The 25775-nt window shown below is 41.1% G+C and overlaps 1 protein-coding gene and 1 long non-coding RNA gene across 3 annotated transcripts; one reads left to right on the forward strand and one right to left on the reverse strand.

Moving 5' to 3' along the window:
• The first annotated feature begins 1989 nt into the window (after positions 1–1989).
• LOC114816472 lies at positions 1990–3994 on the forward strand. 2 transcript variants are annotated; one of them, XR_003764246.2, is made up of 4 exons: positions 1990–2185; positions 3418–3470; positions 3651–3811; positions 3927–3994. It is a non-coding gene; the product is annotated as an uncharacterized LOC114816472 (long non-coding RNA). The 2 variants fall into 2 exon arrangements; XR_005660779.1 differs by lacking the exon at positions 1990–2185 and having other exon boundaries at positions 3321–3470.
• On the reverse strand, positions 3806–24812 carry EPYC (epiphycan). Its single transcript, XM_001512042.3, has 6 exons — positions 24648–24812; positions 10692–10848; positions 9240–9398; positions 8194–8396; positions 6159–6254; positions 3806–4500 (listed from the first exon to the last, which is right to left on the reverse strand). Exons 1-6 carry the CDS (start codon positions 24810–24812, stop codon positions 4330–4332), a joined length of 951 nt encoding a protein of 316 aa, XP_001512092.1. The 3' UTR covers positions 3806–4329.
• Positions 24813–25775: the final 963 nt, after the last annotated feature.

The following is a 25775-nucleotide window of genomic DNA, read 5'->3' on the forward strand; positions in this document are numbered from 1 at the left end:
CAGGTCGTGGGTTCGAATGCCGCCCCCTGCCTCACTTCACCTCTCTCTGGGCCTCAGGGACCTCATCTGTCAAATGGGCAGGAAGACTGTGAGCCCCCACGTGGGACCACCCCATCACAAGCAGCGTGGCTTAGGGGAGAGAACACGGGCTGGGGAGGCCGAGGTCGTGGGTTCCAATCTCGCCCCGGCCTCACGTCACCTCTCTCTGGGCCTCAGGGGTCTCATCTGTCAAATGGGCAGAAAGACTGTGAGCCCCTCACGGTGGGACCACCCCATCACCGGCAGGGTGGTTCAGTGGAAAGAGGCTGGAGAGGCCCAGGTCGTGCCTGGCACGTAGTAAATGCTTAACAAAAAAACATTTTTTTAAAAAAAAAGGATGATAGAGAAATGGAAGGAACGACTTTTACGGAGCAAAACGGGTCGGTAGAGAGGAAGTGGCTCTCCAGTGGATTTTACTCCCATCAAGTGAGCTGAATGTTTCAGGGAATATACTGCTTCTTATAATCTCTCTACATAGAAGAATTCATTTTGATTAGAGCAGGGCATGTTTGGTACTAGGCCGTCTCCTCGAAGACATTAAAATCTTGAACACATCGTAGTCGTTTATTAAATGTAGTCTTGTGCAAACGAATGATTTGAAATTCTATTGGCTTTCTCACGATGGCAGTAGTAGTCAGTAAAAAGGGGTTTGCTAAATTCACCGCTAGGACTAAATTTCTGACCCTCAAATCATTTTAAAGAGACAATTGCAGACATTACGTTGCAAAAATTACTCTCACGTAGTCCGAGATGCTTAATTTTATTTCTTTATTCGGTGCCATCGAATTGTACTAGGTATTTTAGTGTCTTGGAATACGAATTAAGATTTATACGTACGATTTGAGTTTCGTACCGAGTTCATAAATAAAATACTGCCGAGGCCTGACGGTCACATATCTTTGTGCAGAAAGATGTCTGCATCAAGTCACGTTTATCGGTCAGGTCTCGATTGATGTTTAATAAAGCAACCTAAGAGGTTCGATAATAGATGCTCTGAATATGACAAAATTAAATCCGTACGTATCCCTGCACTTCTCCCTTATTCCTCTGTGCACCTCCTATTCCTGATGATACGGTGTATGAACTGGAGCTGGTAGTCTGTTGATCTCGTTTTCCCCAGTAACTAAATAATCAGTCAAAAATAAGTGATACTGATGGAACTGCTAGCGAAAGAAGGCGTGCCTATGATAGTTCTGGTTTAGAAAGGGGAATAAACGGTACATTCCTTTTCAGATGCGCAGTCGGGTATAGAACTTGATTCCTGGTTCGCCACGTTACCAGACACGTTAGTTTTTTTGGTTGTCTTTCTACTGGTATTAAGCATTTACTATGTGTCAAGCAAGTACTTGCTCTGAGCCTCAGAGTAGTTACAATTAATGGGGTCAGATGGCATCCCCGTCGCACATGGGGCTCACGGCCTAGTGGGGTAGGAGAGCAGGTACCGAAACCCCATTTGACAGGTGAGGAAACTGAGGCGCCGAGACCTAAGTGACTCACCTAAGATCACGAGCAACTGGAGGAGTCGGGATTAGAACCCAGCTCCTCTCCCAGGCCCATGCTCTCCCCACTAAGCCATGCCGCTCCTCATTTCCATAATGCCCATAGCTTAGTTTTTGAAAATAATCGTTTAAGAGTAATCACCTTTCCTGGTTATTCATATCCCTTCGTTCTTAATTTCATCTGCGTTTCCGGCACCCTCTGTTTTATTCGGGCATCTCTCCCGTTTTTCACATTTAATAATAATAATAATAATAATAATGTTGGTATTTGTTAAGCGCTTACTATGTGCCGAACACTGTTCTAAGCGCTGGGGTAGACACAAGGGAATCAGGTTGTCCCATGTGGGGCTCACAGTCTTAATCCCCATTTTACAGATGAGGTAAGTGAGGCACTGAGAAGTTAAGTGACTTGCCCAAAGTCACACAGCTGACAAATGGGAGTTTTTCTGCTCTCCCCAGAGTTTCCAAAACCTTCAGGTGATCCTGGAACTGACTCGGAATCCCAAATAGGGATGACCAGAACAAGGCCTGGACCAGATATTGGTCCCGTGAACCTGGTCCAGATCCGTATCTTTCACTTCAATCCTGAAAGCGAATCGGCCTATGAAGATTGTCGAGGTTCACCTTTATCTACCAATCAACCAATGGTATTTACTCTGTGCAGAGCGCTGTGCTAAGTATTGCACTATGATTTTCACTCTTTAGTGACCCCTCCCTCAGCCCCGCGCTCATGTAATAATAATGATAATAATGTTGGTATTTGTTAAGCGCTTACTATGTGCAGAGCACTGTTCTAAGAGCTGGGGTAGATACAGGGTAATCGGGTTGTCCCACGTGAGGCTCACAGTTAATCCCCATTTTACAGATGAGGTCACTGAGGCACAGAGAAGTTAATGACTTGCCCAAAGTCACACAGCTGACAAGCGGCCGAGCCCGGATTCGAACTCATGACTTCTGACTCCCAAGCCTGGGCTATCTGCAATCTAATTTATTTTTATTAATGTCCGTCTCCCCTCAAGACTGTATGATCATTGCGGGCAGGCAGTGTGTTTACCAACTCTGTTATATTGCGAGCTCACTGTGCACAGTAAGAACTCAATAAATATGAATGATTGATTGAGAGAATATAGTACAGCTGAGTTGAAAGACACATTTCCTGTCTACAACAAACTGTATTTCCCTTGCAGCCAACAGCTCACATTATTCTGACGCTTTTCCTTCATCACTGACCTGTCCAGAAAAACTCACGCCCGCAGGGGAGAAACAGTGTATTTTTAAAGTAAAGTTTTAAAATAAAGAAACAGTGTATTTGAGAAGCAGCGTGGCTCAGTGGCAAGAGCCCGGGCTTGGGACTCAGAGGTCTTGGGTTCGAATGGCGGCTCCGCCACTTAGCTGTGTGACTGGGGGCAAGTCACTTCACTTCTCTGTGCCTCAGTTACCTCATCTGTAAAATGGGGATTAAGACTGTGAGCCCCACGTGGGACATCCTGATTCCCCTGTGTCTACCCCAGCGCTTAGAACAGTGCTCGGCACATAGTAAGCGCTTAACAAATACCAACATTAAGTCACTTCACTTCTCTGTGCCTCAGTGACCTCATCTGTAAAATGGGGATTAACTGTGAGCCTCACGTGGGACAACCCGATTGCCCTGCATCTTCCCCAGCGCTTAGAACAGTGCTCTGCACATTGTAAGCGCTTAACAAATACCAACATGATCATTATTACCCCAGCACCTAGTACGGTGGCTGCCACAGACTAAATGCTTAACAAATACTGTTAAATGCCCCCCGCCGAAAACATGATCCATTCTTATCCACATCAATCAACTGGAGTTCTATGAAGTGACTCTGTTTTCAATCTTCTCCCGACGCCTCTGCAGTTGTTCCAGGAAGTCTACTCTATTCAGTACGTTCGCCGGAAGCAAAAACTCAGGTGAAGTTATGGTCACAACTTTAAATTCTCAGACTCCTTGTTTCATGTTACTTAGTATTTTTAACTTGTTGAGCTATCCCATAGTCTATGCCTATCAAGTATACCAAGATAACAAACTTCAGATAATTATTTTGCAAGCTATTAGATTGCACTAATACATGTTGTTCAATTTCTTCCTAGATTGTGTCAAAAGGCTAGCCTTCTTTGAGCCATCTGCTCCACTTTGTTATATTTTCCTTCTCAGACAAGGGACAAGTTGTTGATGAAAACAGGATAAAACTAGTTGTCTCATCCAAAGGCTAACACTTATTGGAATTTCAAAGGCTGGACAAATATTTTGGGTATGTTTATTTACTCAGTATAGCGATCTTCACATTTATTCATGACTACTATACAATATTTTCCATACAAGTTATATTTGATTTTTTTGTTTTTCTTTTTTCCAAAACAATCTAGAATCTCGACGACGACATTTTCAAAAGGAAACTTCTTGAAAGATTATTAAATCCAACTAAAGCAGCCAATCCCTGGCTCATATGCTTCTTTTTCTTCTTTCCATTGTGTAAATAATTTGAAATTATATAACATTACGAAACTCCAGAACTTGGAAAGTGAATTTGATTACATATAAAAATGATGCGTATTTTCTATTCCATGTATTTCATTTTGCACATGTATGCATCTGGCTTTTTCATATATAATAAACTTTTATTAGCATGTCATTACCTTTTGAGATTCGATTCACGAAACTCTTCCGAATACCGAACTCGGAACGCACCCTTGGTTACTTTACTAAAGGAGAATCGACTGTTCTTTTGTCCTTAGAGATGGCACGTGACAATGTTGACCATTTTCCATTTTAGATGAGGCTACCAACTGGCAAACGAGGTAGACACATGTAAGCTTGAGGAGTTTTACTCAGATTTATAGGATTTCCATCAAGCCTAATATCCTCTAGAGCCTTGCGTACATATGTCAAGTTTTTAACATTGCAAAACGTATCTTCGTGCATCTCCAGAATGTTGTTATTCTAAAAGGAGAAACAGATTATAAAAGAATCCAATTATCACAGATTCAACAAGGCACTCGGTAGCCTATAGTAGCCAATAACCTACAAATTATTATCCAAACTAATGCTAATGTCCACCTTCATAAGGCTGCATCACCCAAGTCGGGTTAAATGGACCCTGGTCCTGGTTCGTGCAGGTTGTTTCTGGTGCTGAATCGGTGAGCGGTGGGAAATTCTTGTGGAATAGCCAGAGGAGTAAATTATCACTTCTCTAAGTGGGGAGTTTTGCCCTCTTCCGATCCTAAATGACTGTCCAGAACAGCATTATGGCCCAGTTAACTCGAGTTGGGCGAGAGGCTTGTGGCTGCAGAAATGCAGAGCGCATAGAGAAGCGGTGTGGTTTAGGGGGAAAAGGAAGACGAGCGTGGGAGTCAGAGGACATGGGTTCTAATCCCAGCTCCACCACTTGTCTCCTCTGTGACCCTGGACGAGCCACTTAACTTCTCTGTGTCTCAGTTACCTCAGCTGTAAAATGGGGATTAAAACTGTGAGCCCCACTTGGGACAACCTGATTACTCCATATCTACCCCAGGGCTTAGATCAGCGCTTCCCACATAGTAAGTGCTTGACAAATACCATCATCATCATTATTATGTTGTCTTGTTTTTGTCCGTCTGTCTCCCCCGATTAGACTGTAAGCCCGTCATTGGGCAGGGATTGTCTCTATCTGTTGCCGAATTGTATATTCCAAGCGCTTAGTACAGTGCTCTGCACATAGTGCTAACTAAATACTATTGAATGAATGAATGAATCATCATCATTAAGCTGCTCCAATATGAGTTAACACCATTTACACCATGGTATCTGGTGTTTGCCAAGTGCTTTAATTGGTTCATGTTTCTCCATGAAGTATTTTTCAACCGATCCTTTTCTGTTTCCAGTATGCCTTAGAAATAATTACAGAATTGTTCCCCGGTTGATATTTTGTTTTCAGATTACCTGGGAATGGATCAAATTTCTAGTAGTCTCCTTCAGCACCATCAAATTGATTATGCTCTTTGTTCTCCCCTCACTTGAAAATTGTAAACTCACACTGGAAGTACACAGTTGTGGGGCAATCACTCACAAAAGAGAAATTCCCTCTTTTGCTTATTGCATGCACATAGATATTATAGAATTCATATACTAGATAAGAATTCTTATAATGAATTCTATAATAATAATACAGACCTACAATATATAGGAAGCCTAACAAAGGCATCTGTCGGCAAGCGAAGCACCGGGAAAAGGAATCGTTTGCTTTGTGCCTGAACGGATTAGCTTGTGTCCACCACCGCTTGCCCGGCCACTTTGAGCCTTGACAGGGTAGTAAGCAAACCAACCCTGAATAGTTACTGCTAAGGTTAAATGGGGAAAGAGAAGGGGTGGAAAAGAGGAAAAGAAGAAGGATAATAATGAATGTTAATCTATTTAAAAGGGAAACACCCTGGCATATTTAAAATTCTTGCCTCAAATGAATTTGATGTGTTAATTCAATATTTACAGCATATTTAAAATACCTTTAAATGTTCAAATAAATGGCTGTTGAAATTTACCGCCATACTGCAATTATTCATTACCTCTCCCACATCTGTACTTTCCGGTGATGGTCTGATCCGATTTTTGTGTTACCAGCTTACCTGGAGATGGAGGGCTTGGAGGTTTTGAGGGAGAGGGAGGGGAATGTGGTCCAAATTGTTATCAGTGATGTAAAGATGATGAAGATCATCCATATCCTGGAGAAATATTATACAAGTGATTTAGGGAAAGTGGAATTTAACTACCGGTTTTTAAGAGTCTGAACCTCTTTCATCCTCACCTAAATCCCCCCCAAAATAACAACGTGGACTAGCACTTAGAACAGTGCCCTGCACATAGTAAGCGCTTAACAAATACCACCATTATTATTATTAGTGAAAAGAACATGGGCTTGAGAGTCAGAGGACCTGAGTTCTCACTCTAGGCTTCAAGGCTCTCCATCATCTCGCCCCTTCCTACCTCTCCTCCCTTCTCTCTTTCTACCGCCCACCCCGCACGCTCCGCTCCTCCGCCACCCACCTCCTCACCGTCCCTCGGTCTCGCCTATCCCGCCGTCGACCCCTGGGCCACGTCCTCCCGCAGTCCTGGAACGCCCTCCCTCCTCACCTCCGCCAAACTGATTCTCTTCCCCTCTTCAAAACCCTACTTAAAACTCACCTCCTCCAAGAGGCCTTCCCAGACTGAGCTCCTCTTCTCCCTCTACTCCCTCTACCACCCCCCCCTTTACCTCTCCGCAGCTAAACCCTCTTTTCCCCCTTTCCCTCTGCTCCTCCACCTCTCCCTTCCCCTCCCCACAGCACTGTACTCGTCCGCTCAACTGTATATATTTCCATTACCCTATTTATTTTGTTAATGAATTGTACATCGCCTCGATTCTATTTAGTCGCCATTGTTTTTATGAGATGTTCTTCCCCTTGACTCTATTTATTGCCATCGTTCTCGTCTGTCCGTCTCCCCCAATTAGACCGTAAGCCCGTCAAACGGCAGGGACTGTCTCATCTGTTGCCGACTTGTTCATTCCAAACGCTTAGTACAGTGCTCTGCACATAGTAAGCGCTCAATAAATACTATTGAATGAATAATCAATTCATTCATTTCATTGTATTTATTGAGCACTTATGGTGTGCAGAGCACTGTACTAAATTCATGGGAGCATACGATACAAGAATGAACAGACACTTTCCCTGCCCACAAAGAGCTAATTTCTGCTGTGCCTCTTGTCTGCTGTGTGACCTTAATTTAATTTCTCTGTGCCTTAGTTTCCTCATCTGTAAAATGGGGATTCCATACCTGTTCTTCTTCCTACTTTGATTATGAACCCCATGTGAGTTAGGAACTGTATCCACCCTGATTTTTTTTACCCCACCTCTTACAATGGTGCTATCCACATAGTAAACACCTAACAAATACAATAATAATAATGATATAAATAAGCCCACCTTTACTCTTCTGATATTCTATAAATTTCATGGGGTTGTGTGAAGCAAAATCACACTGAGCACAGACTGAAGCAGACTGTAAAGCTCGTTATGGGCAGGGAATTCATTGTATTGTACTCTCCCAAGACCCAACAGCTTAGTACAGTGCTTTGCCCTTAGTAAGTGTTCAATCCATACTATTGATTTATTGATTAACTCTAGTCAGTGTCATCTTTGAACCAGAACAATTATCTACCTATCCGTTGTCCCTAATTCATCTGTCCATGTATTTATGTCCTAAATATTATGGCATTTTCTTTGCATTAAACCAGTTTGGTCACTGAGCTCAAAATAGGGGAGAATTGATCCCAAACATACTAAGATTGCAAGGGCTTTCACCAGAGGTTGCATCAGAGATAACTAACTTTCCTTAAGGTGCAGCTTCATTTGAATGCTTTTTTTATTTTTAAATTGCTATGAATGTCATTTCTTACTCTCCTGTAAACTGTAAAATCCCCTCTCTCTTTGTCTCTCTCTCACTGCCCTCCCTCTTTACTGGATTAAACTTTCCTGGTTTGGGAACTCTAAGGATTCCCAATAAAGGTTATTGTACAAATTAAACCATCCTACAATATTATATATTTTCCCATAAGCATAAATAGGAACAGAATGGGAAGGAGTAGGACAGAGGAGAGTATAGATTGCAGCGCAAACTTACTTTGAATGCTTCTTGTTTGATCCCTTTCCGGCCAAGCCTGTTATTGCTTATATCAATGAATGTTAGAGTGGGTGGTAACTCGGGGAGTTGCCTAATTCTGTTGTCACGGAGGACAAGTTCCCGAAGTTGGGGGAGGGTCCTAAAAGCATCTTCGTCGATCTCAGATATGAAATTCGATGTCAGGTCAATCCTCTTTAAATCGCCTGTGAAGGAATGGAAAAACACTTAGTGCTCTAGAATACTTTACTTATCTAAAGGTGAAAGGGAAATAATTATACCTGATTAGCTCTAAACAGCTTGCTAGTTAAATGACCTATATTTATCATTACCCCCCTCAGACATTATTGCACTTTAAGCAAAGAAACAAGCTTTCATAGGAGTTGTAAAACGTCATAAATATGTCACTTTTATGTAGAACACGTTTCATGATATTCAGTAGACAATTTTGCCAAATGCAAGATTATTGCTCTGTGAAAGTGACTTTTCTCGATCGTAAGTATTTATGTTCTCCAGCTGTCAAAATAACAGATAAAAAAGTCACTACTCAATTAATTAAAATAAGTAGTCATTAAAATGCAAGTTCCTGTACTATATAGACCACAGTAATTAATGTATCCTCATCTTGGCCTATCGCTAAGCAGTTCATTACAAGGCCAAGTAATATAAGAGTGCTTGGCTGGGGAAATGGGTGATTAGATTGAAGATTCTGAGGGTCGTTTGGGAGAATGGAAGATCTGACTAGTTATTCTATTATCGGCTCTAATGGTCTTATGATGTTCAGTCAGTGGAAAATACAGAGTTGAAGGTGAAAATAATTCGGTTTCTGATTTATTCATTCGACCTCTTCTTGGATTATGCCTGCAATTACCTTTAATATTCTTCCATCGTTAATTTGCAAAGATAATGAAAGTGTCCATTTAAGTGAAAATATTAATGCCTGATTTATTTCCAGACCTTAAGTTTGGTTCACAGTCTGATACTTGGCAGCTTATAGAGACGTGAGGTAGATGGAAAGAAAATAAGTGTAGCTTTACTATTATTCGTACTTAGATTCGCAAAGTCATCTTTGTTGATCTTTTTGATTTTGTTAAACCGAGAATAGAAATAAGCAGTCTGCTTAGGCAATAGGGGCACCGCGTCGAGTTCATGGTCATCACAGTAGACAGTGGTGCTCACACAGGAGCACAGAAGGCAAGCAGGAAGATCTGAAAGAGAAAAACAATAATAAAATAATAATAGTAATGGTATTTAAGCGCTTACTATATGCCGGGTACCTGCCCCTCCCAGACTTGAGCCAGTCATGAGCAGGGATTGTCTCTCTTTATTGCTGTATTATACTCTCCCAAGGGTTCAGGACAATGCTCGGCACACAGTAAGCGCTCCATAAATATAATAATAATAATGTTGGTATTTGTTAAGTGCTTACTCTGTGCAGAGCACTGTTCTAAGCACTGGGGTAGATACAGGGGAATGAGGTTGTCCCTTGTGAGGCTCACAGTCTTCATCCCCATTTTACAGATGAGGGAACTGAGGCACAGAAAAGTGAAGTGACTTGCCCACAGTCACACAGCTGACAAGTGGCAGAGCCGGGATTAAATATGACTGAATGAGTGAACTGTACTGAGTGCTGGAGTGGATACCACCAAATTGGGGCTCACAGGCTTAAGCGTGGCTCAGTGGAAAGAGTCGCGGGTTCTAATCCCGGCTCCGCCACTGGTCAGCCGTGTGACTTTGGGCATGCGCTTCATTTCTCCATGCCTCAGTTACCTCATCTGTCAAATGGGAATTAAGTCCACGAGCCCCACGTGGGATGACCTGATCACCTTGTATCTACCCCAGCGCTTAGAACAGTGCTTGGCACATAGTAAGCGCTTAAGAAATGCCATCATCATCAGGTTACAGATGAGATAACTGAGGCGCGGAGAAGAGAAGCGACTTGCCCGGCTGACGAGTGGCGGAGCCGAGATTAGAACCCAGGTCCTTCTGACTCCCAGGCTTGTGCCCTAGCCGCTAGGCCACAGTGAGTTGCCCAAGATCTCAGAGGGGACGGGTGACAGAGCCGGTATTAGAACTCACATCACCTGAGTCACGTCTCAGGCCCGTGCTCTTTCCACTAAGACATACTGCTTCTTGGTAACTTCTACAGTCTTCGTTGCCCACTCAGCCGGCTGCATTTAAGGACTCCTGCTTGGATCTCTTCACCCCGCGGAAGGCTACGGGTGGATCTTTCACCAGCATTGGCCTAACCTTATCAGGCGGAGCCAGGACTAGGATCCAGGTTTCCTGATTCCCGGAGCTGTGCTCTTTCCACTCCACTGAGAGTGCAGATTAATGTCATCTCTAGTGACCTGACGATTAATTTAGCAAAAGCTAAGCTTCTTTTTCGGTGTAACTTCTTCCTTCTCAATTGGGAGGCCTGGGAAGATAGAGGTTGGAGTGGGAGCCGTGGAAGGGGGCCGCTGTCACCACTCTTGTCATAAAGAGCTGATTTCACCAACCTTCGTTTGTTGGTGGGAAGATGACGACAGGAAATTCTGGACCGTGAGGGGAAGAGCCATCAATGAGCTTAGGTGTCGATTCTTCTTCCTCGGGCTCCTCTGGCGGAGGGGTAGGTAGCTCTCGATTCCCTGAAGGAATCACTGTAACAATTTCAATCTGAGGGGAAACAGAGAGGTAAGACTTGCATTTTTTGTTCATCATTTTGAGTATCCTGTCATGGAGTTTCACGGATCATCAGCCTGCACCACAAGAGGTCACCCATGTTCTTCTGAAGTTGAGCGTAATTTCCATCGCGGCTGCACCAGCGGATCGATCTCGTCAAACAAGGCTATTCATTCCTTTAGCTTCCAGCACTTTGTATGCCATTCTTTATAATCAAAATTGATTTTGAAAGAGCTTTTTTTACGTCTAGCAAAAATATCTATAGAGCAAGCCACCTCTGCGTTAAATGTGGGATGGCTTTTTTTCTGAACAGAAATTACAAAATTTTAAAAATGCGATGCATTGGAAGAAAGTCTAGAAAGTAGATGTAAGAAGTGGGAGCAGTTACACTCATAGAGTGAGCAGTGTTGGTAGTGGAAAGAGCACGGGCTTGGGCCTCAGAGGATCTGCGTTTGAATGCCGCCACCGCTACGAGCCTGCTGTGCAATTTTAAGTAATTCACTTAACTTCTCTGTGCCTCAGTTCCCTCATCTGCAAAATGGAACTGAATATTTGTTCTCCCTCCTACTTAGACTGTGAGCCCCATGCAGGCCTTGAATATCTTGTATCTACCCCACAGCTTACTACAGTGCTTGGCATACAGTAAGCGCTTTAAAAATACCCCAATTATTATAGAAAAGGTAAACTGAACCCTCAGTGAACTGTGCACTGAAAAATATATTAACTTAATTGGAAAAGCTGTCGTCTGTTTTCAAGAGTCACAAGGTTTTAGTTTACAATAACTTCTGTTTTCTGTTTCTCATTTTAAGACAATCAGAAAAAGCTTCTGAAAATTGATTTCTTTACTTTCACTCACAACTATATCAGGACACACTTTCACAAAAGTCATCGTACTGTTGAGAACTCCACTCATTTAGAAACACTATCCTTTTTTTTTTCCACCTGAAACAGTAGTTCTTTGTTTAGTTTCTACCTCTCTGGCTGCTCCTTCTCTCTCTTTTTTTATGGTATTTGTTCAGCATTTACTATGTGTCCAACACTCTTCTAAGAACTGGGGTAGGTACAAGATAATTAGGTCAAACACAGTCCCTGTCCCACTTGGGGCTCACAGTCCAAGTAGGAGGGAGAACAGGTATTTAATCCACATTTTACCACTGAAGGAAGTGAGGCACAGGGAAGTTAAATGCCTTGCCCAAAGTCATTGGGCAGGCAAGTGGCAAAGCCGGGCTTAGAAGCCAGGTCCTGACTTCCAGGCCCGTGCTCTTTCCACCAGGCCATGCTGCTTTTCAGTCCATGCTGCTTTTGCTGGCATCCCATCAGTTTCGCACGGGCTTGGGTGTCAGAGGGCATGGGTTTGAATTCTGGCTCTGCCACTTGTCAGCTGTGTGACTGTGGGCAAGTCACTTCACTTCTCTATGCCTCAGTTCCCTCATCTGTAAAATGGGGATGAAGAGTGTGAGCCTCACGTGGGACAACCTGATTACCCTGTATCTCCCCCAGGCCTTAGAACAGTGCTCTGCACATAGTAAGCGCTTAACAAATACCAACATATATATGGGAAGCAGCGTGGCTCAGTGGAAAGAGTGTGGGCTTGGGAGTCAGAGGTCATGGGTTCAAATCCCAGCTCTGCCACTCTTCAGCTGTGTGACTGTGGGCAAGTCACTTCACTTCTCTATGCCTCAGTTCCCTCATCTGTAAAATGGGGATGAAGACTGTGAGCCTCACGTGGGACAACCTGATTACCCTGTATCTCCCCCAGGCCTTAGAACAGTGCTCTGCACATAGTAAGCGCTTAACAAATACCAACATTATTATTATTATTATTATTCTCATCCCCTACCTGTGGATGTCCCTCAGAACTCTGTTCTAGGACTCCTCTTCCGATTGATCATTTCAGCTTTACCCTCTATGTTGATGCTCCCAAGTTGTATTTCACTTGTCAGAATCTCACACCTGATCTATAATCTTGCACCTCTTCTTGCCTTCAGGATATCTTCACATCCGACATCCTGCCTGCATCTTTGAGGCAAAATTGCTGAAAGTGCTCCTCTTCCCTTCTGAACCCATACCTTTTCTTAGCTTTTTCATTACATGACGATAATGCCAGTCTCAGTGGCCCTGAAATGTGCAAACTTTTTGCTATCTTTTATGCCTCTCATGTATCCTTTGGCATTCAGTCTGTTGCTAAATCCTGCCAGTTTTCTTCCAATATATGTATAAGAGAATGTTGCATATAAATATCGCCAGCCTGGTTTCAGCGCTTATCATCTGAAAAGACTATTGTACATAGTGGAATATGTACATGCCATGTACATAAATGATTTCCCATATGTACATAATGTGTATGTATTGTACATAGTGACCTGCTCACCGGTCTCCCTGCCTCCAATCTCTCCTTAGTCAATTCTCTTCTCTGCAGCCTGGATAATCTTCCAAAAATGTGAATCACTCTCCCCTCCTAAAAACCTCCAATGTTGCTCCATTTTCTTCTACACCAAACAGAAGCTACTGACTATTTCACAAGACTACACGAGATTTTAAGACTCTCTAACTTTCTCTGTACCTACTCTCTCTGCCTCTTCCAGATCACGGGAAGCAGCACTTAACTTCTCGGTGCCTCAGTTCCCTCATCTGTAAAATGGGGATTAAGACTGTGAGCCCCAGGGACAACCTGATTACCTTGTATCCACCCCAGCGCTTAGAACAGTGCCCAGCACATAGTAAGCTCTTAACAGATACCAACATTATTATTATCACCATCTCCCTGAGCCTAACCTCTCTCACAAGTCAAAACTCAAAACTAATGGCATTTGTTAAGCGCTTACTATGTGCACAGCACCGTTCTAAGCGCTGGGGTAGATACAGGGTAATCAGATTGTCCCACGTGAGGCTCACAGTCTTCAATCCCAGTTTTACAGATGAGGTAACTGAGGCACAGAGCAGTGAAATGACTTGCCTAAAGTCACACAGCTAAGTGGTAGAGCCGGCATTAGAACCCACGACCTCTGATTCCCCAACCTGTGCTCTTTCTGGGAAAGTCCTTTCCCCATGCCTGGAAAAACTCCATTCTTCAAGTCCCTCCGAACAGAAATCTCCCCGATTTCAGAGTGATCAGGTCTACCGGTTCTCTTGTACTCTCCCAAGTGTTTAGTACAATACTCTTCATGGAGTAAGTGTTCAGTGTATACTATTAACAGATTGAGCGCTCTTCCATTTTTCATGGCTTTGACTGTAGGGGATAGTTATTCAAAAGTAGAAACTAGGGTAGTATTACATATTCTGGTTGATTTCCCAAGTTTGGGAGGTCTCTTACTTGCTGGTGGAAAATACGTTCCGGAGTTTATTGTAGTTATGGTTTTAATTGAACACTTTTGTGCCGAGCCCTATGCTAAGTACTGGGCTAGATTGAAACATAATAGATGAGACACAGTCTCTGTCCCATATTGGATTTTTTCTTAATAATAATAATAATAATGTTGGTATTTGTTAAGCGCTTACTATGTGCCGAGCACTGTTCTAAGCGCTGGGGTAGACACAGGGGAATCAGGATGTCCCACGTGGGGCTCACAGTCTTAATCCCCATTTTACAGATGAGGTAAATTGTGCTGCTAGCACCTAATAGAATTCGCTTGTAGTGGGAGTAGAAGTAATAATATTTATGAATTGGTGAGCTCAGTTATAGCTAGAAATTCATTCCATTGGATTTACTGATTACTTAGTGTGTGCACAGCACTGTGCATACTGCTTCCAGAGAATGATTCAGAGCGATTCAATAAAAGAAGGAATGGTCTCAGGGATAAATAAAAAGTCAAATGGAATTGAGGAAATTGAGGCAGATGTATTTGGAATGGAAGCCTAAAGGGAGAAATGAAACTATTTCAGACTCGTTGACTTGAATCTTAAATTCAGTGCAAAAAAAAGTTGCCTATACTGTCTACTAAAAAATGACTTCTCTGTGTTTTAGGAAAGCCCATATGCCATCTAAGTCAATGAAGGAAAATGATCTTGGTCCCACCGGAAACCATTTCGTATATATTGATTTAATAGTGAATGTTGAGGATGAGCAAAGCTAAGGGATGGAATGATTTTCAGTTTTATAAAACTGTGGAGACTTTATTGGGTGCCTTTTTCATTTGACCTTCTGGAGTTTATTAAAAATGTCTAGTTTATACTTCTAACTTTAATCTTATCAGTTTTAATTTAATATTGTAAAGCCCAGCTCCAAAATCAAGAAAGAATCATTAATGTACTGTATTTATACAACTGCCTAGCCCAGAGGGAACAAGTGAAACATGACCAAACATTACTTATTTTTCCAGATTTCCATGATCCTGACTCTGCATCTATCAATGTCTCAAGACCTATCAAAATGCATTTGGGTTAAGAGGGTCAGAAGATAGCTTGGGCATTTTTTTCTCTGCCTCCTGGAGACTATTAAGTAATATTCATTTATAAATACAGTTATGTACCGGCCCACACCTGGAAAACTGTATACACAACCAAAAATCTCAACTCCCCATTAGTAACACAGAAGTGAATACTGTCACCAAAATATGTGAGAAAGCATGCAATCTAAGACTGCTAGACTAAGCAGAGATATAGGAAACTGATTCAGAAAATCCAGTGTTCTTTAGAAGACAGGATAAGGGGCCATCATGGCTCAAAATTCAGACTAACCTGAAGACAAACAGAGCGATTTCTGTGTCCGGCTATTTTATGGCTGGTTCACCTGGACATGAGTCCGGTGTGCGCAAGGATTGTCTCTCCTTATTGCTGACTTATACTCTCCAAACGCTTAGTACAGTGATCTGCCCACAGTAAGCACTCAGTAAATGCGATTGAATGAAATGAATGAATCTCAAGCTACTAACGTGAACAACGATAAGGCGGCACAGTCACCAACAATAAAGCCTGAGGATTACCGGCACCATTGCTGAGTGGTTCATAGGAAAAGAAGGGAGAGCAGCATTACAGACTACTCGATGGTCCCTTTATTCAACCCCTCTTTTTTCATTCCCCCCACTTCCCATCCCCACCACGTAGGTACAAATCCATAATTCAATTATGTATATTCATGTCTATCTCCCCATTTAGATTGTAAACTCACCGTGGGCAGGAAATATGTCTGTTGTATTGTTATATTGTACTGTCCCAAGGGCTTAGGACAGTGCTCTGTGCATAATGAAGTGCTCAATAAGATCTATTGATTGATTGATTGATAACGGAGATCACATGATGTGAACATAGACTGAGTGGAGAGATTCATTCAATAATATTTATTGAGTGCTTACTATGTGCAGAGCACTGTATTAAGCGCTTGGAATGTACAAAGCGGTAACAGATAGAGACAGTTCCTGCCCTTTGACGGGCGTGCAAGAGAGAAAACTTTCTGTGATGTGGTATAGCAGTGTATAGGTGGAAAATAGTGATGACAGAGGTAACTGCCACACAAGTTCAAAATTTTGGAGAATGGAGTGATTGATTTAGGAACTTAAATATGTGTAGGAGCATGGAAATAGTCACATTTGTTATAATACAGAAAAAGGAGAAATTTTAACATGTAGCTTTAATTCTAGATTTTTTTCCGGTCCCTCTCAGTCTCTCATTGCTTTGTCATTCCTCTGGCCCTATACTTACCTACCTGCTATCCTTCAGTTGTATTTATTGAAAGCTTACTGTGTGCAAAACACTTTGTTTACCCCAGCGCTTAGAACAGTGCTCTGCACATAGTAAGCGCTTAACAAATACCAACAAATACCAACACTTAAGCACTGTATTTTGTTCTGGGGCTTGCCTTTAATCCAGGCACCTTTATTTGCCAAATAAATATCTGCCATGCTGGGAAGCAGCATGGCTCAGTGGAAAGAGCACAGACTTGGGAGTCAGAGGTCATGGGTTCGAATCCCAGATCTGCCACTTGGCAGCTGTGTGACTGTGGGCAAGTCACTTAACTTCTCTGTGCCTAAGTTACCTCATCTGTAAAATGGGGATTAAGACTTTGAGCCTCACGTGGGGCAACCTGATTACCCTGTATCTACCCCAGCACTTAGAACAGTGCTCTGCACATAGTAAGCGCTTAACAAATACCAACATTATTAAATACCCCAAATGCCCTTTAGAACTAAAAGTGGTAGAATCTACTGAATGATTTTTGCATCTGAATCCCCACTGCCTATATCACAAGCTCTCCAGATAGGACTGGACCTTGGAGACTTGGGAATTTAAGACTCTTTGGACATGATTTAAAATACTCGTTTTCATTGTCTACTTTTCTTTAGTCTCAGTAGGGCAGAGATTATTTTTCTTGAGATGAAGTCGAGCGTTATTCTTTGTTTTCTCTCTCTGCAAAAGAAATGCGATGGGATTTCCTGTTTGGTAGCTTTACGAATGAATGAAAATAAGTATCGCCAAAATAAATATTTGGAATTCAGAGTAAAATAACATAAAATAATATCGAATCTCCTCTTTGTGATACAATAACGGGTTTGGAGAGAAACATATAGAATTAGGCAAGAAGAATCCACTGCAATTTCCTAGTGAGATGTTAAAGGGTAGGAAATTATGATTATTAGAAGAGATTAGAAAAAAACACTCTCATTTCTGGAAATCTATGGGTGTGTCCCTCAGGAAAACATTCACTGAAAGTAAAATGAAATGCTCTCGTCTCAGTTACTTCCATTATCCCATTACATTGACTGGATATTTGTGGCACGACATCCTAGCTTGCTTGGCGACTAGACTGTATACTCTCTCTAGATTATAAAATCTTTAAGGGCCGAGATTGTATCTGCCCCTAAACTCGTAATACAGGGCTCTGCAGATGAAAAATGCTCAATAAATACCATCGATTGATTGGTTGATTACATCAGACCAAGTTCGTTAATAGCTGCTCTGTTTGGCCAATATCAATAAGAAATCGCTGCTAGTTTTGATCTGGTTTCACTTTGACTTTTTCCAGTTAGACGTTTTAACTGGATGGGCTTGGTAGCCCTGGGCACGATGATTTTGCTATTATATTACAGTCCATAATGAAAATGCAAACGAAAGGACAAATTCCAAGCCCCAAGAAATTCAATAGTGCTGCTTCCACATGCTTCTGGCATTTAAAAGAGTACTGCCAAAAAGCTACCGGAGTATCCCGCTAAGAATTTTCCAGACAAAGACTAAAATTTGACAGTAACATCAAGGAGCCGTGTTTCCCATTTTGCATCACTTTGGGAGGGGTGAAAAGAAATCAGTGCCAAAATTTCCTCTGATCTAGAACAAGATAGCATATAGATTTACATCCTGTGGTTACAACTGTAATGAATTGGTTATAATATAGGCAGAGTTCTCTCTATATCATAAAGCTTGACTGTAGTCCTGTTATCTCACTTTAGGTAAATAAAATATTCTATTTTTTTTTTTTAATTTCAATGTATTGCCATGAATTGAGGCTTACACAATATCTGGTTACCAGTTTACTCAGACTACTATACAATAAGCCTGAAATTTTCACTTTGTGGGTTTCGTTTCCTAGTAAAACCAAAGAAGGATTGTTTATTTCTGCTCTTTGAAAATAAAACTAATGATAATCATGGTATGTGTCCAGCACTGTGCTAAGCACTTGGGTAGATAGAAGTTACTCAGGATAGGGCCTGTCCCACATGGGGCTCACAGTCTAGGTGAGAGGGAGAACTACTATTGACTCCTCATTTTCCAGTTGAGGAAACTGAGGCACAGAGAAGTGACTTACCCAAGGTCACCCAGTAGGCAAGTGGCGGAGTCAGGATTAGAACCCGGTTCTGATTCCCAGGCCCGTGCTTCTCTACTAGGCCACCCTGCTTCCCAACTTTTTTAATCTCCTAGGCCATCCTACTTCCCAACGTTTTTAAACCTTATTTTCTACACGTTTGAGACAAAATTTCAGAAAATAGAGAGCAAGCTTTCTTCCTTAAATGGATTTATAATTGTCTTAATTCACATCGAGGGCAGTTTATTGAGGCAAGTAATTGACTCCATCCAATCACAGCCTGAAGGCAATGCTTGCTAACAAGCCCATATGTCAGAGCTGGTGATTATGTTTTGAGTTACGGACAGTGAGACCAATGACTCCCATCTGTAGCTGGCAAGAGCCGTGCTTGAACCGTTGATCTAATTCTGAAATGCTTTCTTCCATTTCCAACCAACCAACCAACCACCCAGTCGGCAGTTTTGTAGTGCTCCGTCCCAGTGCCGTCGTAAGCATTAATGTGTGGCCAGATGTGTAATATATTTTGTGAGACAGTTTTCAGTGCTTTTGAGATGTCATCACTCCTGAATGCATTGAATGATCCTAAATAAGGACAAGATGAAGAAAGGAAAAAGAATGGCTTATGAATTCTGTGTATTTGGATATTCTTCAGGGTTGAAGTTTAGTCAAAGTAAGCCCTTGCGCATACCGATCTCAATGAAACACAATGATGATATCAGGTTCGTTAGAGTAAGGAGATTCTCGGAGAGAAGTAATAGAGATCTGAAAATGTATTAAAAATATATGATTGATTTTTCCGTTCTCTCTTGCTATTTTCAGTCATATCTATAGCTGCCATTATGCCAACTGTAAGAATTCATATTATTATTATTAATAATCATCATCGTCATATTTATTGAGCCTTTTCTATGGGCAAAGCACTGCACTGAGCTCTTGGGAGAGTACAATATAACATCAGACACATTTCCTGCCCACAACGAGCTCACTGTCTGGGGGGGAGATAGACATTAATATTAATATAAAGAACATGTAGTGTTCTTTTTTCCCTTACCAGTTTCCTAACTTAAGAAGAGCATGATTTTAAACACGTTGTAGGGGGGCTTGGTTCCAGGTTTATAACTACTAGATTAGCTTTTGTCATCTCTTCTGAAATATAATGTTTGCTCTGGGTAGATTACTCAAGTTATAGCGTGTAAATCAATCATATTTGAACATTTATTGTGTGCGGAACACTGTGCTAAGTGCTTGGGAGACTACAATATAACAGAGCTAGTAGACACATTCCCTTGCCCACAGTGAGCTTACATATTCGCTACAAGTGGCTGCCTTGGTCAAATGTACAAATCCTTTATGTCTCCTTGTTGTTTTTGTTATTTAACAGGCAGCATTAAAGTCTGGTTAAGGGAGTCTCCCATCTAGAGCGACGATTGAGCTTTAGGTCTGACACTATTAGGATGGGGTGTCTAAATGATTAGTGCAGTATCACTCTGTCCCTCACCCCCGCGGTCTTGTTTCCACTGGGACATGGTGGACAGTGAGTGAGTAGGTGGAAAAGAATGCAGCGTATTATGAAGTTGTTTATAAAACCTGTGGGTTCCCACTTACTGCCAAAGGGACTGTAGCATAGTGATAATATTAAAATGATAATTATAGTAATTGCGGCATTTGTTAAGCTCTTACTATGTGCCAGGCACTAAGCGCTGGGATGGAATACAAAGAAGTTGGGTCGGACACAGGTCCTGTCCCACATGGGGCTCACAGTCTCAGTCGCCATTTTACAGAGCAGGTAACTGAGGCACAGAGAAGCGAAACGACTCAACCAAGGTCACAAAGCGGTTAAGTGGCAGAGTCGGGATTAGAACCGATGACCTTCTGACGCCCGTGCCCGTGCCCTATCCACTAGGCTATGCTGTGATACTGAGGCAGTGAAGACAGTTGACTTGATGCCCCACCAGTCTTTGCTGATCATGATACCCATCTATTGTTCAGACGTTTTCGGAGTGCCTACTAGATATGGACACCTCAAGGAACGCACCGATTACTCCTTTGGGCAAAAACCTCCACTACTGACTGCATAATCTTAACAGACGAAACCTCAACCAGAATCCAGTTCTCCTGATTCATTCATTTATTCAGTTATATTTATTGAGCATTTGTTGTGTTTAAGCACTTGAAAGAGTTCAGTGCAACAGTAAGTAGACACATCATCTGCCCACAGCGGTGATGCTTTTTCTACTGGCCAAACAAAGAAGGCTACTAAACTCTAGTCATTTCCCAAATCAATCGATGGCTCGTTATGGGAAGGGAATACATCTGCTAATTCTGCTATATTGTACTCTCCCAAGCACTCGGTACAGTGCTCTGCACATAGTAAGTGCTCCATAAATGCCATCGATTGATTGAGCACTTACTATGTGCCGAGCATTGTATTAAACCTCAAAATTTGATGTAAAATGGAGTCAAATACATTAGAATGTTCAAGTATTCAGAAATACTCCTCACAAGTCTCTGTCTCCTTCGGGACCTCGGGATTTCTTACTTGTTCCTTTTCTTTTTTTCTATTCCTTTTTCCTGTTGTCTGTGGATGGCGATATTCCACTGGGAGTTGCCAGAAAGAGTTTTCGTCTCTCGTTACAACCCTGCTTTACTTAAGGATATGCATCTGCATTCCCTCGGGTTTTAGAGGCTTATCTGGGCTCAGACATCTAAGTTCATGTTAAATTCATAACCTGGTCCTCTTTTATAGGCCTAATTACAGTGTTAAGGAACTCTGACCGAGGAATTAGAAACAGCATTTAGTAGGAAAGTTTCTGCCATGCAGCAATATCCATTTGTATTCTGTTTAATATTTTTACCCAGTTTCCATATCAAATGATTTTTGCCTTTAGTATTCTGGACGTCTGACATTTTTCAAAATTATCTGGCTCAGATTACGCAAATAAAATACTTTGAGAATTATGGTCGGCCTATGTGTGTGAGAGGGGGTAAGCATTTATACAAATTCAAAGAAAAGTCTTTAGAAATATTCAGTTTGTCAGAATATAGTCTCCCTTTAACTTAGTTTATTCTCCCTTTTACTTGACTGTCAGCTCCATGTGGGACAGGAACTGCATTCAACCTGATTCAGTTTTATCTACCCCAGTACTCAGAACAGTGCTTCACATACAGTAAACACTTAGTAAGTACCATATTAAATAAAAATATATAAATCTACTCTGAAAAATACCCTTTGTCTTGAAATCTTGAGTTAATATGATAATCAAAAGTAATGTATTTTGGAGGGCCTGAGATATTTTATAAAAGTTGAAATCAATCTAAAACACACAGAGGAAGTTTTATAGCATGTAAATATTAAGACAACCAGAACACATTCTCATTCCCTTTTGGACTGGGTTAAAATGCCCATGCTTTTAGGAATGGAAAGACAGTAGTTATCTCTATAAATTGATGACAAAATAAATCAGGAATGCAGGACATAATTGCTTGAGGTCTTCTAGTCTCAGAACATCAATAAATCAGTGATATTTATTGAGTGCTTACTGTGTGTGTAGAGAACTGCAATAAGTACTGGGGAAAGTCGATTTTGAGCTCGCTGAGGAACTGGAACTATGTCTAATTCCCACCTGCCTATATCCCCTTCCACACACTGCTCTACACACAGTAAGCACTCAATAAAAACTATGACTATATACTATAATAGAGTTGGTTTATATGATCCCTGCTCACAAGAAGCTTTCCTATTTATTTAATAAATACCATTAAAGTATGGATAAGTAGAGAAGCAACTTTGAATCTCAAATGTCAGATGAAAAATCCCTGCAGAGACATTGACAGCTCTAGCAACTAATAGATGAATAATGATAATAATACTTATAGTACTTGCTAAGTGCTTACTATGTGCCAAGCACTATTCTCAGCGCTGGAGTGGGTACAAGTCAATCAGGGAGGACACAGTCCCTGTCCCACATGGGGATCACAATCTTAATTCCCAACTGACACATGAGATAACTGAGGCACAGAGAAGTGAAGTGACTTGCCCAAGGTCACAGAGCACAGAGGTGGTGTAGCCAGGATTAGAACACAGGTCCTTCTTACTCCCATGCCTGTGCGCTATCCACTTGGCAACACTGCTTAACTCATTGTAAGCTCACTGTGGCAGGGAATGTATCTTTTGCATTGTATTATCCCAAGTGTTTAGTGATAATAATAATACTAACGAAGGTATTTGTTAAATGCATACTCTGTGCCAAATACTGTTCTAACCACTGGAGTAGATAAAAATGCTCTGCACACAGTAAGCTCTCAGTATTGATTCATTCAATCAATCGTATTTATTAAGAGCTTACAGTGTGCAAAGTGTACAGTGTACAGTGTACAGTGTGCAAACAGAGACATTCCCTGCCCATGATAAATTTGATTGACTGGCTGAGAGGACAGCAGAGATGGTAAATTGTGATGAACCTAGGAAAGAAGATGAATCAAATAGTTGAGGATGGAAAAAATATGATAAAATATGTAGACAGGAGAGCATAAGGAAGATTTGGAATCCTAAAAACACAAAAATATGAACTACAGTACCATGGAGAAGGAAAAATGCAGAGAGCAACCAAACTTCCATTAACATTTCCTGTCTTTTTTTTAAAAAAAAAATGAATAGGAAAACAAATTATACTGGGATCAGAGAAAGTGGATATTGAGCAAAAAACAGAAAAATGGAGGCAAAGCAGACCCACTTGTTGAGAAAATTCATTCTTACTTTTTCTGAATTTAGGTTATGCCTCTTTATCTAAACAGTAATTGTCAAAATGGTCATAGTTTAAGTAAACCACTCAAATCACTAAGCTTGGGAAAAACACTTTGGAAAGTAACAGACTTTAAGGTTTCAGGTTAATTTGTTTTGGAATTAAATGATTCTTTAGTGGCCTAAAAGATGTGATTGACTTTCTTAAGCAGTCAAGCAATAAGCCTACTGATAGGAAATGACATAGGTTCTACGAAGAATCTGCCTCATTTTTGTTTCCAACACTTTATTCTTCCAATTTCCTTTTCTTAACTGTAATCTCACTTGTTTTACTCTTAGTGTCTCACATCCACCCAAATAATATAAATGTTCTTGTCCCACTCCACCCACATTTCCCATAATCTTTTCTTTTTGAATACCTTCTTAGAGTGGGTAGACATCTCAGTACTAATAGTATTGCCGTAAGGGACTCCATTAAAGCCCACAAAATCCTTATAGAGATGTCATTAAGAACTACAAGAAAGCAATCTCCTGGTGTTTGTCAGGAAAAAAAAATTAAATTTTGGACTCCAGGAATAATAGAATCTGCAAAAATATCATCAAAATTGAACATGATCTTCTACAGTTACGGACTATCAAAAGGTCATCAAGGGAGCCAAAGAGGGTCAGACTAAGTGTTGAATCTTTAGTTTTGAATTCCCAGTGGCCTTCAGTATCATTGTGCAAGATAGTCTTATGACAAAAAATGGGTGTGCGGATATCATTACTATTCTCTATCCCAAAAATAGTACATCAGTTGGTTTGTGCAAAATGTTAAATTCGTCGCCTTTTTCTCACCTGCCTTTCTCTTGCATTTTTATTGAGAACAAGGGGAAAGAGGGATCCCTATCTTCCTGCAGTCATTATGGAGCATATATGGTAAAATGAATCCATTTACCATTTGGAGATTAGGGCATTAGTCTTCCTAGATTTTTTTCTTCTTAGCATTTTCATTAAACTCATCATATAGAGAAGAGTAATCCCAGGGGAATTGTCATGGGGAAACGGTGAGGGGAAAAGGGGAAAGGAAGAATTGTTTCACCTGGCAAAGTGCTGTGATCACCTTCTGAAATATGAACCTACTGGTGGACGAGATTATCTGCCATAACGCTCACTGGGAGAAATGCATAACAGTAGCCTAGCAATTGGCATGACGACCATTTTCAGATGTGACTGGAACAGGGTGATATATCAGAAAGTGATATGGATGATGTTAAGCAATTGATTCTCCATTCGCTGATGGAGAAAATGAAAAATCCTCCAGAAAAAAATCTAAGTTACCTCTCTTTGATCAATGGGGCCATTTTCATAGTTGTATAAACTATCCAAGTCTTCCAAAGTGACATCATAGGTATCAGAGTCATAGTTAACGGGTTGTATTGTAGGAGCAGCCACTGCCGCCTCAAGGAGTAAAAGTCCCAGGACAATATTTGCTACGGTCTTCATTCTTCGACCTTGAATAAAATGAATCACAAACATAGGGAATGCCCATAAATATTAGATATGAATGATCTACATGTCTCCAAAAGAAGCTGTCCAATAAAAAAGTGACACTGAGTTCTGAAAGATGTTTGATTTTTGTATAATTGACTTTAATCAACAAGAATATTAGAGTTATGCTCATTAGTTTCATCTAGCCTTTCTTCCAGGACATTAGGATGATACAAAAAACATAACCTCCATTATCTTCACCAAATCCCTCTTATAGCAGTAGTAATTGAGGTAACTGAAGTGCATGGAAGAAGAAAGGGTCTGAGCCAGATTTGGAAACTGTGCTTCTCTTTCAGAATGATATGCCTCATTCACCTCTAATGGCTTGAAAAAGTTAATACAACTTCCACAAATTCAGTCTTATGCCTAGGAAAAATATATGCACTGGAAAAGATCTATCTCACACCGACTATATTAGTAGAGGTTCAGCAGCGTGGCTTAGTGGAAAGAGCACGGGCTCAGGAGTCAGAGGTCATGAGTTGGAATCCCAGCTCTGCCACTTGTCAGCTGTGTGTCTGTGAGCAAGTCACTTAACTTCTCTGTGCCTTAGTTCCCTCATCTGTAAAAGGGGATGAAGAATGTGAGCCTCACGTGGGACAATCTGATTACCCTGTCTGTATCTACCCCAGCACTTAGAACAGTGCTCTGCACATAGTAAGCGCTTAACAAATACCAACATTATTATTTAAGTTATTATGGTTATTGGGCTACCTGATTTAAGTGATTCATTTAGTGAAATAATGTTCAGATCCCTGTCAATAAAATAAATGTCAACAAATATTTAAAGACATTTTTCAATGCTGACAGAAGGGGGTCAACAGAAATATTTGATTATAATTATCTTGTAAAGGGCTACATTGAAGAAGACTCTTTAGATTCCTTGAAATATTGAATGATACTATCTTTTGTCAACAAAAA

This window comes from Ornithorhynchus anatinus, chromosome 14 (genome assembly GCF_004115215.2).
Source record: "Ornithorhynchus anatinus isolate Pmale09 chromosome 14, mOrnAna1.pri.v4, whole genome shotgun sequence".
Lineage (NCBI taxonomy): Eukaryota > Metazoa > Chordata > Mammalia > Monotremata > Ornithorhynchidae > Ornithorhynchus > Ornithorhynchus anatinus.